The sequence below is a fragment of the Pelecanus crispus genome, chromosome 4 (assembly GCF_030463565.1).
Source record: "Pelecanus crispus isolate bPelCri1 chromosome 4, bPelCri1.pri, whole genome shotgun sequence".
NCBI lineage: Eukaryota > Metazoa > Chordata > Aves > Pelecaniformes > Pelecanidae > Pelecanus > Pelecanus crispus.
This window is the reverse complement of record NC_134646.1, coordinates 57939679-57954604: the sequence shown is the minus strand read 5'-3', so window position 1 is coordinate 57954604 and position 14926 is coordinate 57939679. Positions and strand designations below refer to the sequence as shown.

General features: G+C 39.8%; 1 protein-coding gene across 1 annotated transcript in view; it reads right to left on the bottom strand.

The window, feature by feature from the left end:
* Nucleotides 1–228: 228 nt before the first annotated feature.
* CORIN (corin, serine peptidase) overlaps nucleotides 229–14926 on the bottom strand; it is a 167986-nt gene continuing 153288 nt past the window's right edge. The window contains exons 17-22 of the mRNA XM_075709425.1: nucleotides 10946–11068; nucleotides 7937–7986; nucleotides 6228–6402; nucleotides 2706–2977; nucleotides 868–1001; nucleotides 229–411 (exon numbers count right to left, since the gene is read on the bottom strand). Of these exons, the coding sequence (XP_075565540.1) occupies nucleotides 229–411; nucleotides 868–1001; nucleotides 2706–2977; nucleotides 6228–6402; nucleotides 7937–7986; nucleotides 10946–11068 (937 nt within the window). The remainder of the gene's footprint in view (nucleotides 412–867; nucleotides 1002–2705; nucleotides 2978–6227; nucleotides 6403–7936; nucleotides 7987–10945; nucleotides 11069–14926) is intronic.

The window sequence follows — 14926 nt, the reverse complement described above, 5'->3', positions numbered from 1 at the left end:
ACAACACAGTTAAAAGAAAAGTCAAAAGGATTATTAGTTCTACCCCGAAGTATATTCACCAGCAGAGGGGTTACCGTTAACGTACACTGTGTATTCCATAGCTCCACAACAAGAATAGACAGAGCTTGAAACTCCTTTTCATAGAGTTTCTGGACTGCAAAATCTTCAGTGTTAAAGTGCTGATTCCTTTTTTCTTTTGTCTGTCAGCACAATTCTTACCATCTGGAGTTAGTTTAGCAGAAAGGTGTGGATGTATATTTGTCTTTCAATCCACTCAATAAAATGTGACACATTACTGTAAACTCCAGGTCCCAGAACCTTGGAAAAGCAGACAGAGCCCCAAGACGTTAAACCAAACAAAGTCCAGCGCCCTGCAGGTTGCTCGCACACAAGCGGTCCTCCACTGTCACCCTGCAACGTGAAAGAAAAAAAAGTCTATAGGGGCTACACGTGGCCAGCAGTCATATGGTTGAAGCTATGTCTCAGTTCCTACAGCAATTTGCCTTTACTAAGTAACTCCGCTGTAAAAACTGGCTGCTCTGCTGAACTATGTAGCAGCACACAGCGTTACCAGTATTTATTCCCCTCCTATATCTGTACAAAAAATTACCTGCAAAAGGCTCATACAAATTAAAAAAAAAAAACAACCAGTCTGTTAACTAATACAGATTAGAGTATTAGAGTCTTCAAGCACCATTTCATTATCACAGACTGAAGTTGATTACACCAATAATAATAAAAGTGGGGTTAGAAAATAACTCTTGTCATTCCTATAGTAGATGAAGCATGCTATACCTAATAAACATCATAGTACTTTGATTTCTAAAACAAGGCTGGCTGTGAGTTTCTCCTCGGGGAGAAGCCTACCATGCAAGAGTCCACAGTGCCAGACTCGTAGCCAGCACAGAGCATCCTGCTGGTGATGGTTTTCATGTCAAAGTATGACTGGCATTGTTCTAAGGAAATGATGCGAACCTCTCCTTCTTGAAGCTTGAAAGGCACTGAAAAACAGAATTAAGCATTAAACTATACACACACAAACAACAAATACTTAGCTATGATGGCTCTTTGAGATATGATAAATATTTCCGTTGGGATAGATGATAAATACTACCTTTTTTTTTGTATATGTAAAACATAAGGAGAGAAGAATCCCCCTTTAGCACAAAGCTAAGGTGAAAGCAGGTGGGTTTTTGCACCACTGCATCGCAGGATTTGTGACACTCATGCTCCTGAGCCAGGAGTGTACGTGTCGCATTCTGGAGAAGGGCACGTGGGGACTGGTGTGACGCTGTTTGTCATGCATTCGCACCGACAGACTGAGGAGGGAGAGCACCTTTACGTGCTATGGTACGGGACATTTAAGGTAGGAGCAGGATTGGCTGGAAAACAGTAATGTGAGGGAGGTGGAGGAGAGGTTTGACTCTGTTCCATGGCAGGATCTTCCTGTTTCTCGATGTCTCTCATGGTAAAACTTGGTATAATCACAGCCATTTTGAGCTACATTTGGGTAAATTTGACTGTATCAGGGAATCAGAATTCAAAGGTTATTGAAATTACTTTAGCGTGTTCAGGAGACAACAAAGGACTTCTTCCTAGTCTAAACAGCTGACCAAGCTCAAATTCTAAGGAAAGTTGTTCAGCCTGGGGCATGAAGTACTAAATGCTTTGTAGCCATGATGGGTTTTGATGCTGCATAACATAAAACCTTTAAAAGCAACGCTGGAACCACATTAGAGAGCAAAGAAGCTTTTTCCACTTATCAGTGGTGCAAAAGCATTCTGTGGGGTTTTTTTTCCTGCCATTACATAAAAGATATTTTTAGATGGGTAGAGCTGCTAGTAAACAGCCTGTCCCTCACATGTGCAATTTAATTTTTGCCACCTGTCTGACCTGGCCAGTAGAGGTGAAGTTCCACCTGAAGCAATACTGAAAGGAAAGTTTCCTTCTCCAGTGTACAGAATGAGAGCCTTCCCTAGCAATTGCTGTAATAGCAAAGGGGGAAACACAATGGCTAGAGCATTAACAGGGTTGGGGCCAGGATAATTTGCATGTGATGGGTGCAGAACCATTTTGTCTAAACAAAGATTTACACAACACAACTGCTCTTTTCATTCAATCCTTCACCAAAGGATTGCAGTGGCCACAGAACAAGAAAACACACTAACATTCTGTTCAGAGAGGCAAAAACAACACTTGAGATCATGTCTGGATGGAATAAATCGTGTCGCAAGTCCAAAGTGTGACACAGAACATTGATTCCAGAAAATGTTCATTCAGGCTGTGTGCCAGTGCTTTCAGTGACTTCCGCTTTAACTGAACTAAGAATATTGCCCCCCCCCCCCACCCCCACCCCGCACTGCTGATCTGATACCTTCTCAATACAGTTCTGAATACAACGTAAACCAGTAAAACGATAACCAATTCAGGTGACTTTCTTGATAAGAGTTTCTAGATCCTCAACATTTTTGAAAATCAAGCCACTTGTCTAAACAAGGATTAAGGAGCATAAATTCTGGCTGCTGATTTGAAAAAGCTAGGCTCTAGTCACAGCTAGATCCCTTAATGAGTGGTTACAGTTCCCTACTATTTAATAAGGTCCAGTAATAGTATAAATGGTTAAAGCTTTGTAATGGGATCACTTATTTGATTAACTCAGTAGAAGGTTAACGTTTTTCCAAGAGTCCCAGAAATACTCGTCTTACTTTTGTTGCCCATGTGTCCCCAGCCCGTGATGTAGCAGTAGGTATCTGGCCGAACCAACTGGTCCTTGCTGGGCAAACAGACGGGTCTTACGTAGCTTGTCTCATTGATATCCTCATCTAGTTCCACAATGCTGATATCATAGTCTACAACTGCTCTGTTGTAGCGTGGATGGAGGATAATGGTCTTCACTAGCCGGGTCTGCATGAAGCCTGATGGATGATCAAGATTGCTAATCCCAAACACTACTTTCCAAACAGCTGCATTTTCTCTCCTTTGTAAAAAAGAAAAAAAAAAGGGAAATTTCAATCAAGAGCATCCTTTTAAGCTAAAATACCCAAGAATTTTTTCTCCCTGACTTTCTGCGCATTGCACTTTGCAAAGCATTGCACATACAAATGCTACAAGAAAAAAACACTTAGGCATCATTACTTACAGCTAAGATCTGAGCAAAAAAGGCAATGTTTTCCATTTCCTTCCTGCCTGTTACCAAACGAATTAAAGCTCACACCATCAGAAGATATGTAACCACTTACTAGTTGCTGTATTAAATGCCAAAGGCTCTCAGAATCATCCCTTGGATTCTGCCCAAGTCTTAGGTTCTCACATGCTCACTGGTGGGTGTGTACAAATGTCTCTGGGGTGACAATATTTTTCAGTACTATGCTGCTGACAGCAGTAAATCATGCTGAAATCCCAAGGCAGTCTTGAAGCAATACTATTATGCAAATTAAATCTTTTATGATAGCAATGGGGAAAGTCCTTATTTCTTGGGCATTCAGTCTGTGCCAAGCATACTTCCTATGCCTAAGATCAAAGGATACTTTGACTCCTACAATTGTTTAAAACTCTTTTTGATAGCATCCAAAAATCTCTATGGGCCAAGTAGAAATCCCTGGAGGTATTTAAAAGACATGCAGATGTGGTGCTTAGGGACATGGTTTAGTGATGGAATTGGCAGTGGTTTGAAAATGCAAGGTTAACGGTTGGACTTGGATGATCTTCAAGGTCTTTTCCAACCTAAACAATTCTATGATTCTGTGATATACAAGATGACAAAAAATGATACATATGATACAAGTGGGAAGACTGAACTGGTGTCTGTTGAGACACATGAGAAAAACATACACTGAAGGCATAAAACATAGACATGAAAGGCTTCAAGTGTGTAATCTCTTGATCGTAACTGGTCACAAGATAAGTCACGGGTTCCTAATTAGTCTGTGATTCTAAAAACCCTCAAAAAAGTCAGCATTTTTCACAAGTGATGAGAGAGTTCCATGTAACTACGCACTTTTGACAAGATCGAAGCTTAATCAAAGCAGTGTAAACCAAAGCATGCAATATTTCAGCTTTTTCATAGTACTCAACATTGTAATTCATGTAATTTGTGAAGAGATTTGGTTGCTAAGTAAAGGCTTTTTATCTTAAGAGTTGCATGAAAATTCTGATCTTTCAGACTATAATGATCATTTTACCATCATGAGCAGTTTGCGAGTTTTTCCATAAAGTTACAAGATAAAGCAATAGGAATATTCATATGCTATTGTGTTTACAAATGTTGTAAAAAGTCATTGCTCAGAGCAATGAACAATCACAGCCAGAATGTATTGTCTACAGTCTAGAAAAAAATCTTCATGTCTTGCATCCTTTGGTGTAATGCATTTCAAAACAATCTTGACAAAACTCTGGGGACTATACTAATAAAACTAGCAAAGGATACAACATTTAATTTACACCTTCTACAAGTATTCATGACTATTTGCATTAATACTTTCTGCTGCATTATTATGATATGGTCCACATGTTTTGTATCCCAAACTTCACATGAACTTCAAAATATACTTCACAAAATTGACCATTTTGTCTAAAGCACCAGTGCACTTTAAAATCTGTTTTAATTGTTGGCTTATCTGGTTGGCTTGGTAAATTTTTAAATACTTTATATCAAAAAAACTTCGTGGCATCAAGAATGATCTTGCTGTTGCTGTATCAAGCTCAATGAAGAATTTAAAGTTTTCAGGCTGCTGGGAACATACCCTCAAATCTATTTGGAGAGGCAAAAGAGAAAAAAGTTCCTGTAACTCCTCAATGAATTATTAAACCAAAATATCTTAGTACTTTAAGGCATTTAGAATACAAATGTGAAAGAGACCTTTTATATGTAATACTCTGAGCTCACATAGATATTATATAGCCCTAAATGAGGGGTAAATGAACAGCTCCAACATGTAGTGGCAGTGTTTCTGCATTTGACAAAACAGGGAGAATTTTTACTTTGTAAATTTGACAGCTTCTTTGTTTATCTTTCACTAATGAGAGAAATCCCTTCCCTGTGAAATTCAGTAGCATCCCAATATTGCTGAAGGATCTGCCTCTAAATCCCACCCTTTATTTTAGATCACCAGCAAAAGTTCTTCCAAAGGTAAAGAAATATTCCAGATACTGCTTAGCTTTACTTAAAAATAGATGGGGAAAGAAGAGAAATTCCTTGCACAGGACCCAAAATCTGATAAATACAATATTCTTGTTTGTATTATTCAGGTTTAGCACTCAGTTAGTTTGGAAGGAAGGTTATCTAGGTTGCTCTTTTAAGTTTCTGGTTATTACTTTTCTTCTCTCTGAATGAAATCAGTTCTTGAACATCCTTAGGGCTTGATATGATGTGATAGACAGAACTGAGGGCTCTCCAATGTCATTTCCTCTAGCATTTCCATTAATAGCCTCACACCTTGAGATATGCACACTATTGCCTGCCTGACGTCTTCTGGCTTGGACACAAAAGCCACAGACTTTGCCCCTACCACAAGTTCCATCAAGAGCCAGGAGGAAAAAAAAAAAAAAAAAAAAAAAGGAAAAAACCCCAAATACCAAAGAACTCAGTGCTTCAAAAAGACAAAATTATTACTGAAAAATGGAATGATTAATGCTATAAAGAAATATCAGTCAAGAGATACTTGCTTACCACAGAATTTGTGCTGGCTTGAACAGTAAGAAAGGTGTTTAGTGTAGTCTAAAATAATTTCCAGTGAGCAAGTACCAGTTTAAAGCAGGATTAAGCACCAATGACAACTGCATAGCAGAAAAGTACTTGCTAACTACAGCAGAAAACACACATTTCAATTATCTTTAGAAACCCAATTAAAAAACGTCAGTACAAGACAAAAGAAATGAGGTAGTAAACTTCCCTCCAAAAGGGAAGTTCATTAAATCTATGGCAGTTGTATGAGAGATATAGGATTAGTGTTTTGGTCGTCTTCCTTTTCCTGCTGAAAGTCAGGGCATCTTCATTTAGCTTTCATCAGTAGAGATGCCAGCCATGAGTAATAAAGCATGTGAAAACCTAAGCTGATGCTGTTTGGTACCATTTACTTTCTTCTTTAGTCTCTTAAAACCAGGCCTCTGTGATTTGCCATCCTGCAAAGGTCATCGCCTACCTGCAGTGTGTTTGGTAGAGGAGGGAGGACTTGGTAATTCACACGTGCAAGTTTATATGAAGAGTAAAACTGCCTGAGCCCTCTCACCCTTCAAAGCAGTGTGCTACTGTCAAGACCCATCTCTTTGCAATCAAAACACAGCCACATATGTGTCCACTTGGCTCACTCTGCAGGGAGCATTGCCACGGCCACCGGCCTGGGCGACTGGTCCTACCACCAAGGATCCTCTTGTTCATGCGAGCAGCTGGGCGACGGCCACAGTCTAGCGAGGAACAGATGCAGATGGGAGTTAATTGTTATCACAAAGGCGGTGCATGCAAGACCTTCTGCAAGAAAACTGGGCACAGAATGATGTTAACAGAGTCATGAAATTACACTGAATAATACAGTAAGTGAAGTCATCAACGACCACACAATAGTATCACATTGAGCCATTTTCATCCTTCCTTTATATCAAAGGATTTGCTCTCCTGATATTTTGGCCGGCTCAGCATGACATGTCAACCAAGCTAAATTTGGGATCCTGACTTCCTTCCTCCCAGAAGTTACCAGGCTGCCCTTGGGAAGGCATCCTGGGTCTATGTCCTTGTCTTTCTGCCAGCTAGCAACGTGTTTGGGCTACTTTGTACTATCCATAAAAACTGCTTCTGGAAAATCTGCTCAGCAATAATAAGGCTTTTCTTAAGCCAGGTGCAAGGTGAATGTCACACTGTTTACTCAGCTACACGGCACCAAGCTTGATTTGCCTGTGGAAATTACTAAGGGAGAATATTTGAAGATTTGAAGACATTCCAGTACTCTGTCCATTCTACTTTATAAGCCACTTCCACTGGAAATTATACCAGATATTCATCTGCCAGACAGTTACTTTTCTGAAATAGCCCTTCACTTTTGTTTCACTTCATATTCTGGATTTGTAAGATGACAGACTTAATTATTCTGTTTATACTTAGACTGATTTAGCAAAGAAAAGACCACCACCAGTTTCTGCAATCAGCTTCCCAAGGGAGGATATGCTGCCATTGCATATATCCATGGGAATTTAGTGGTGAAGAAATAAATTGGAGCAATGGTTATTTGTAACTTGTAATTCTTACTGTGTTCACTTAACTCCAGAGGGCAAGGCGTTTTACGTGTACTTAAAGCAACATACGTCAGAAGCAAACACCTTTGACAGGTTCCTATGAGCTATTTTTTTTTCCTGATAAGAGTAGTGAATGTTTTGATTCATTTCCCAAATTTAGGTCATGCTTTGAGATTATTTTTCCCTGTGTCAAGCTACTTCATAATTTAAGTGTTCTTCACCAAAGCTCTCCTTGTCTGTAGAACATGGTTTCATTGAAGATGAAGAACGTCTGCATTTTCAAACCACTTAAACTTTCACAGTCTGCTGTGCCTACAGACTTGGTCTGTAGCTGTCTACTTCAGATTCTTCTGTCCCCTTGAGCTTCACAACTAAATAGATCACAGCTTCAACTTGCAGGCAGATAGCCTGCTAACCACTATGGTGGTAAAGGATATTTTCAGCAGGAAGTTTTATCAAATTAATTTTCGGAACCTGACTGCTGAAAAAATTCATTTTGTGGGAGCAGGACTGGGCTACTGCAATACACAGCCTTGTAGTCAAAAAACAAGAAACTGAATAGAGCAGGGGGAAAAAAAAAAACAATGCAAAACTGGATGTTGCAGAAGTCTAGTCAAATTTCAGAATGAATCTGCATTAAACATCTGCATTTGTTAAAGTAATTCAACACATCTTGAAAAACATCTTTGTTTTATATGTGCTTCGCTCTTACCTTCCTTAGTGCAAGAGAGAGCCACTTTGCTTCTGCTTCGACACATCTGTCTAAATATTGAAACAAGAACATGGTGGAAATCTCAATTAATTGATGTAATTTTTGGTAATTTGCAAATCAGCACAGGTATTGTATTCGTTGTTGTGAACCAGCTGTTAAAATTCCCCCAAACTGTAAAAAGAAACACAAGGAGCTTCTTATGCCAGATCATCCATAGTTTCCAGCATCTGCCTAGAGATAATTCAAAATATTAGTTCAGCTTCACAATGCATTTCATGAGTGAGTGCAGACTACCTTCCTCCCTGGGCACTGATCCAGGTCTGAGGTCAGCTGGGATGTACTGTCTGTCAAGTCTTATTTTATGGTACCTGAAAGCACAGAGATTGCCATTCTCCTCTTGCTTACAGCCGACGGATAGAATTTTCTTTGAAATACCTTTGATAACAGATGATCTTTCATGCCCTAAAAGGTTGTGTCTTTTGAAAAAATCCAGGAAGTTTGCAAAAGTAAGTATTAAAACAACAAAAAAAATATAATTTCTGTTGAAAATTTTCAGATAAGAGAGGAAAAAAAGTGATTCTTTGTCAAAGGGAGATCCTTGTTAGAACGGTGAGCACTGTTGCTCAACTAGATGACTGCCTTTTTATTTCCACTGCTTTTTCATTCCTACTGTATATGTGTTTTTCCAAGCTAGGTGCAGAGCTAAATTACACTGGATACACAGATTAGCTGTTCCCCAGGTAATTCTTTGAAGGCTGTAATATCAGTAGGTAGGCAGCATCTTTACAATTGCAACCACCTAAAAAGAGGCTGCATTTGATTTTAAGTCATAGATACTAATGTGGGCACAACAGAGTGCCAGCAAGCTCACCAGATTAGCTTGAATCTGTGATTTGACCAGACCTCTGTCCCTTACATTGCATATGTTCCATTCATATACTGTGCAAATCAGTCTACTTTCTGTTCCTGAAAACACAGACCATAAAATTCTGTTTCTAGAGACAGACGACCGATTTCAGGAAAGAAAATTCTGTGCACAATTTTGAGGGGCATTTGCGGTCCATAAAAAAAAAAAAATACAGAATATAACTGAGACCAGCCACACTCATGTTTCACACTTCTTTCTTTGACTTATCAAATAGCCAGCTCTAAAAGAGAAAACTTTAAGCTTTTATGTGTGCATAGCCTGCACTGTGCCATTCCCTCTTATCAAAACTTTATGAAACTAGTTGTGCATTTGTTAGTTCTTGCCCAAATTCCCAGTAGTCCGTGAGCCTGACAGCTCCTTTAAACATACAACACACTCCACAGCCCAGATGCTGAAGTTGATCCAGGTGAATACACCTAGACTGCGGGGCTCTAGAGCACTTCCCAGCTCCTGGGCTTGTCTCAGCTTGTCTAAACGCATATTGTCCCCTGGGCAATTTGCTTCATACTAGAAGCAAGCCAGGCACGTGAGAAGTGAGGCAGGCCCACCAGTGGGATGCCTGGGAGATCAGCGTGGGGTGCACCTGATCTGCGGCACACGCACAGCCAGTGAGAGCCATCCAAACAATCTGCCTGATGCAGCCAGAACAAGAACAGCCTCATTCTTCATGCAAGGCCTTAGCTTCTCACTCCTTGTTACCCATCTTTTGGATTTGGGGAGGCTGGAACATCTGTTCCTACATATTACTTTCATCTCTGTAATAGCTTTATCAATAATCCTCATTACTGATGTCTTCTCTCCTTCAACTTGTACTTCGGGCAAAACTAGATCTTTTGCTACTAGATCCTGTAACTCAGAGGCTCCAAATCTATCCCTTCACACATTCTTCCTAGCAGACCACTTTCAAACATGGCAAAGTACCTTGAAATTTCTGCTTTGCACTTCAGTGACTGAACAGAATATGATTGTGGACCTGCCTTTCATCTGGTCACAACCCAAGGTATTACTCTGGAGAAAAGCATTTTGAACCCATTACACTAGTGGAAAGAGACAGTGAGAAAGGAACAGAGTTAAAAAGAAAATTTTCAAGTATCAGGCACCATCCTGTAATGGCCCTTCTTCTAGATGAAGAAATAAAAATGAACATGAATGGGGAAAATACGTAAAACAGAACTAGTACAAAGGTGAGATGTACGAAAGCAAAAGTAGGCACTTGCAGACACAATCTTTTTAGTATTCTGCCATTAGAGAAAAGTTTCACTAAGAAAATAATAGAGCCAAGCAAAAGAAAAGTAGGTATATTCCTCAGATTTGTGTCTTTGCACATGTTATACCTCTGCATTTAGCCAAGACAGTCTTTCCTTGTGAAACAGAGGATTTTCTATAGAAGAAGGATGTTCTGAAAACTAGGCATTTGAAAGAGAACAGGGAAACAATGAATGTGCTTTTTGAAAAAGGCAGTTGCAGATGGGGATTAGGTGGCTCTCCCAGCTTTGTCCTGGATGTTTAAGTTCATTGGCTCTTCAGTCTCGAAGTCACACTTTGAATGTCTCAACCATGAGATCCTAGCTTCTCATTACCAACTACCTGTTAATTAAAAGGAATATACCACCATCTGAAGCCAGAGGAGCTGCTAAGGAAACATACTGTAAGATGATATAGCTTCAGCTGAAGAAGCTGTGGTTACTCCAGATGTATTAAGCCAAACTACATGGGCTGCAGAGGATGGCAAGATGATGCCGCACATTTTGCTATATAGTACTTACTGGAGTTTCTTGATCAGCAGGGATTTAATGAACCTGTCTGGTCCAGGTGCTTCACAGGCGTCACCTCTATATCACTCAAATGCTGTTAGTCTAGCAGAATGGGCCCCTGAGGATTCACAAAGTGGACTCAAAAGAGACTACAGTTGTAGTAGACACTAAAATCGCTATAGACTATCTTAACAACTCACATGAGTATGTGCTGGGATTTATGCACAGATACCTTGGAAAAAAAGAGCTTACCAAAGGGAGTTTGTCATCCTCCATTGATAAGTGGCTATCCACAGCAGTGAAATAAATAATTTACCTGTTACTTACCCATTCACTAGAAGTGCATGTAAAGTGGATGCATTTTTATTCTTCCAGTCTGAGTGCAGATTCAGCCATTTTTGATGCTGCATTTCCTCATTCTCTATTACAATTTCTGTTTTCGATGGTCCTCTGAAACAAATGAAAGACATTCATAGACCTTCCAGTAGGTTTCTACGTTACAGTTATGAAGGTGAAGAGGCCCTAATGCCTCCTGCTTACTCCAAAGATATATAGCTGAATGTTACATCAAAGCCACGTGTGGCAGAATCATACTTGGGGGAATGAAATCAGCCCAAGAAGCAAGGCCAGCTAACATTAACATATTACTGTCACTTATGTTGTATTTTCTGACAAGAACCAGAATTGGAATTGGGAACAGCAAGAGCCTTCTGATGGCATTTACTGTATTGACGTACTGTTTCTACAGTTTCTTGCCTCCAAAAATACAAAAGATAGATCTTCATATGTAGACAAGGTAAAAGAAAAAATGTTTTCTTACATTCCTATCTTTGGAAATCCATTCAAATTTAACAGTAAAGAGCAGTCTGGGTCTTGTTAATACTACTTGACAGTATCTTTAAGTCCAGGCTGTCTGCTTTGCGAAAGAGCACAAATCATGGATGACAATGACAAACCTGTCCTTCTGCAGCAAATTAACAGGAATATGAAAGTAAGTTAGAATGGTTCACCAGGAGATATTTTCATATATCCATTTCCTCAGTTTAGTTACTGCCTGATAGACTCAAGCTGCTGAAGATACTGCTGTTTTATTAAATCTCAATTGCTAAATGGAAAAAAGGATGTATTTTTTAAATGCTTTACAAGTCATGCAACTTTCCAGTGCAGAACCATTCATGATTAGCCATCAATCCCTGTCAGTGACAAGGACTTTCAAGGACTGCTCTCCTGAACACTGGTCAAAGGCCAAATTCTAAATCCTAGTTCATGGAAAAGAGAATGAGACAAGTTCAGAAAAACTGTGGTGTGTCCTAAAACTTGCCTCTGAACCCAGTCTCTCATGGCAGTACCTAGTAATGCCAGTGAGGTTATTAGTTTGTCTTTAAGTCCTATTTTCAGTATTAACTATATTTTTTAAAAAAATATTTACAAACATACAGCATCCTTTACCCACTTGATTGCATAAATTAACAATGATCAAAGAATTCTGTTTCATGGTAAAGTTGTCAGTGCAACCATATGGAAATGTTTTCAACAGGGCTGGCAGAATTAACTAGGTTCTGAGGTCACGGCCCAAGATCCTGTCTGTTACATGACTTATTTTTCAGAACTTTCTCTGGGCATATTAAGCAAATATCATTCCATGATCTACTACCCAGAATGTGCAGGGAGATAACAACAAGTATTTTTAAGGACTGTGATTTTTCCTCATTTAGAGAAAGCTGTTTGCTGCAAAAAGAGCTTTATTCCTCTGTGCCTGCTTATAGCAAACATAAAACTTTCTTCATTTCCATCATTTGCTTATGTCCTGGTTTCGGCTGGGATAGAGTTAATTTTCTCCCTAGCAGCAGGCATAGTGCTGTGTTTTGGATTTAGTAGGAGAAGAATGTTGATAACACACTGATGGTTTAGTTGTTGCTGAGTACTGCTTATGCTAGTCAAGGACTTTGCAGCTTCCCATGCTCTGCTGGGTGCACAAGAAACTGGGAGGGGGCACAGCCAGAATAGTTGATCCAAACTGCCCAAAGGGCTATTCCATACCATATGACATCATGCTCAGTATATAAACTGGGGGCGGTGTGGCCAGGGAGCAGCAATCGCTGCTCGGGAACTGTCTGGGTATCGGTCGGTGGGTGGTGAGCGATTGCATTGTGCATCACTTGCTTTGTATATTATTATTATTATCATCATTATTATATTGTTATTATTATCATTACTATTTTACTTTATTTCAATTATTAAACTGTTCTTATCTCAGCCCAGGAGTGTTTCTCACTCTTACTCCTCCGATACTCTTCCCCATCCCATCGGGGTAGGGGGAGTGAGCGAGCGGCTGCGTGGTGCTTAGTTGCTGGCTGGGGCTAAGCCACGACAGCTTATTTCCCACTCTTTTTACCACCAAACATACACAAATCTTTTTTTCCTTAAGATGATATTCTGCCTTATGATCTTCTGTGAACAATTATGCTCACCATTTCATAACTGTGTACAGTGATACTTTATATAGCTGTAAACAGTGTCTGATCTATAAAATCTGCACCTTTGCAAAAAGGTGCAAATATCATACCATCTGATGGATACAAATCTATATCATCCTAAATACCAGTTTATTTTGCTGAAACCTGCAGTTCTGTTACATCTTGTGATGCTATAATCATCATTAAGCAGATACGTACTTCTAAACCAGAACAACAACCTACAAGACACTTAAGCCAGTATGAAATTTTGTAATTATTAATACAAGGTACTATACTTAGTAAAAGTAAAATTATAGCCATGCCTCTTTTTCTTGGTGGTCACAGCTTGATATAATACACTCATAACCAGTATGCCCTAATTTATGTCTTTAGAATGCCTTCTATAAACATTTATAGAGCGTTCCCCCCTTGATGGTGTTTATACAAGGTTTTCTTTCAGAAAGGCAAGGGCCACCACTTGTTTCAATTAGAAATAGCCAGAATAAAGGGGACCTAAAAGCCTCATTTCTAGCTGAAGAAAGGTGGAGACAATGGTTACCATTTGTGTAGAGACCAGAGCATGCTGGGAATTGCCAGAGAATGAGAGAATACGAGCTAAAAATGTTAGAGTAGGACTAAGGACTTGGACTGGTGTGAGCTTCTGGGTCTGAGACTTTCAGTGTCGAGGGAGGGGCTGCTATGCCAGGAGTATACATTACACCAGGGACTATAAAGCACTCGGAGAAAAGGAGGAAGGTAGAGCAATGGGCACTCATTATAGCCAGACCCATCCTGTGCTCCAGAAACACAGCAGGCAGCAGGTTCTACTCAGCCCCTCTTGGAGCTGTAGCACGCAATTTCTTCTGTGGACACACTCTAAAGGGAAGAAGGATCTTTCAATGTACAGAGCTGCATCAACTCATGGTATATAATTTCTTCATAAGAATATTTTGCTTTACTGAGTTTCTTTCAGACTCCAACAGCAAGGCTATAGCTGCTAATTAAGACATCAGTCTACATCTCTGAGTTAAAAATTAGCTCTCTTGCCAAATTTTTATTTTAGTGGCCTGCTGAAGTTGACCTAAATTAAGTCAACCTGCACAGAAGTCATGTGTGTGGCCATATGTAGTATCTTTCAAGCTTTCAGGCAAGCCAAATAAAGAATCTTTTTTATGAAACACTTTCAGAAGGCTCTTTCACTTCTTTGTAGTTTTCTTTTCTTTTTCCCCCCTTTGATTTGCATATAACAGAGCAGCTTTACTCAGAAACTCGGTGTTGATTTTAGACTAATGCTTTTAATTATTACCTGCTTTGCAACAATAAGCAAAATTGAAACTGTATTTGTTGACTGAAATCATATATACCTGGAACACAATGTGCGGTTTTGAGGTCCCTCAGTTTAAGAGGATATTCAGAAACTGGAGAGGGTCATGCAGATGGCTTTCAGATTTTCTAGGGGCCTATGGCACTGACACACAAGGAGAGGCTGAGTGAACTGGATTTGTTCTCTCTTGTGAAGAGGAAGCTAAGGGACAATTCAATAGCGACCTGCGCCTATTTGAAGAGGAGTTAAAAGGTGATGGACTGCTCAATAGTGCTGCATGGTACAACAAGGGGAAATGGCCTAGATTTGCAGCTTTGGAGATTCATAGCGGATGAAAGGAAATACTTTTTCACTAGGAAGGTGGAGCAGCCCTGGAACATAGAGACTGTGGAACCGCAGTCCATCAAGGTTTTCAAGACTTGGCTAAACACAGCAGTGGTTGAGCCGATCTTGTTTTGGCGGTAGTCCTGGTTCAAGTGGGAGACGGGCTAGATGTTCTCCAGATGTCTGTTACAATGGGGATTTTAT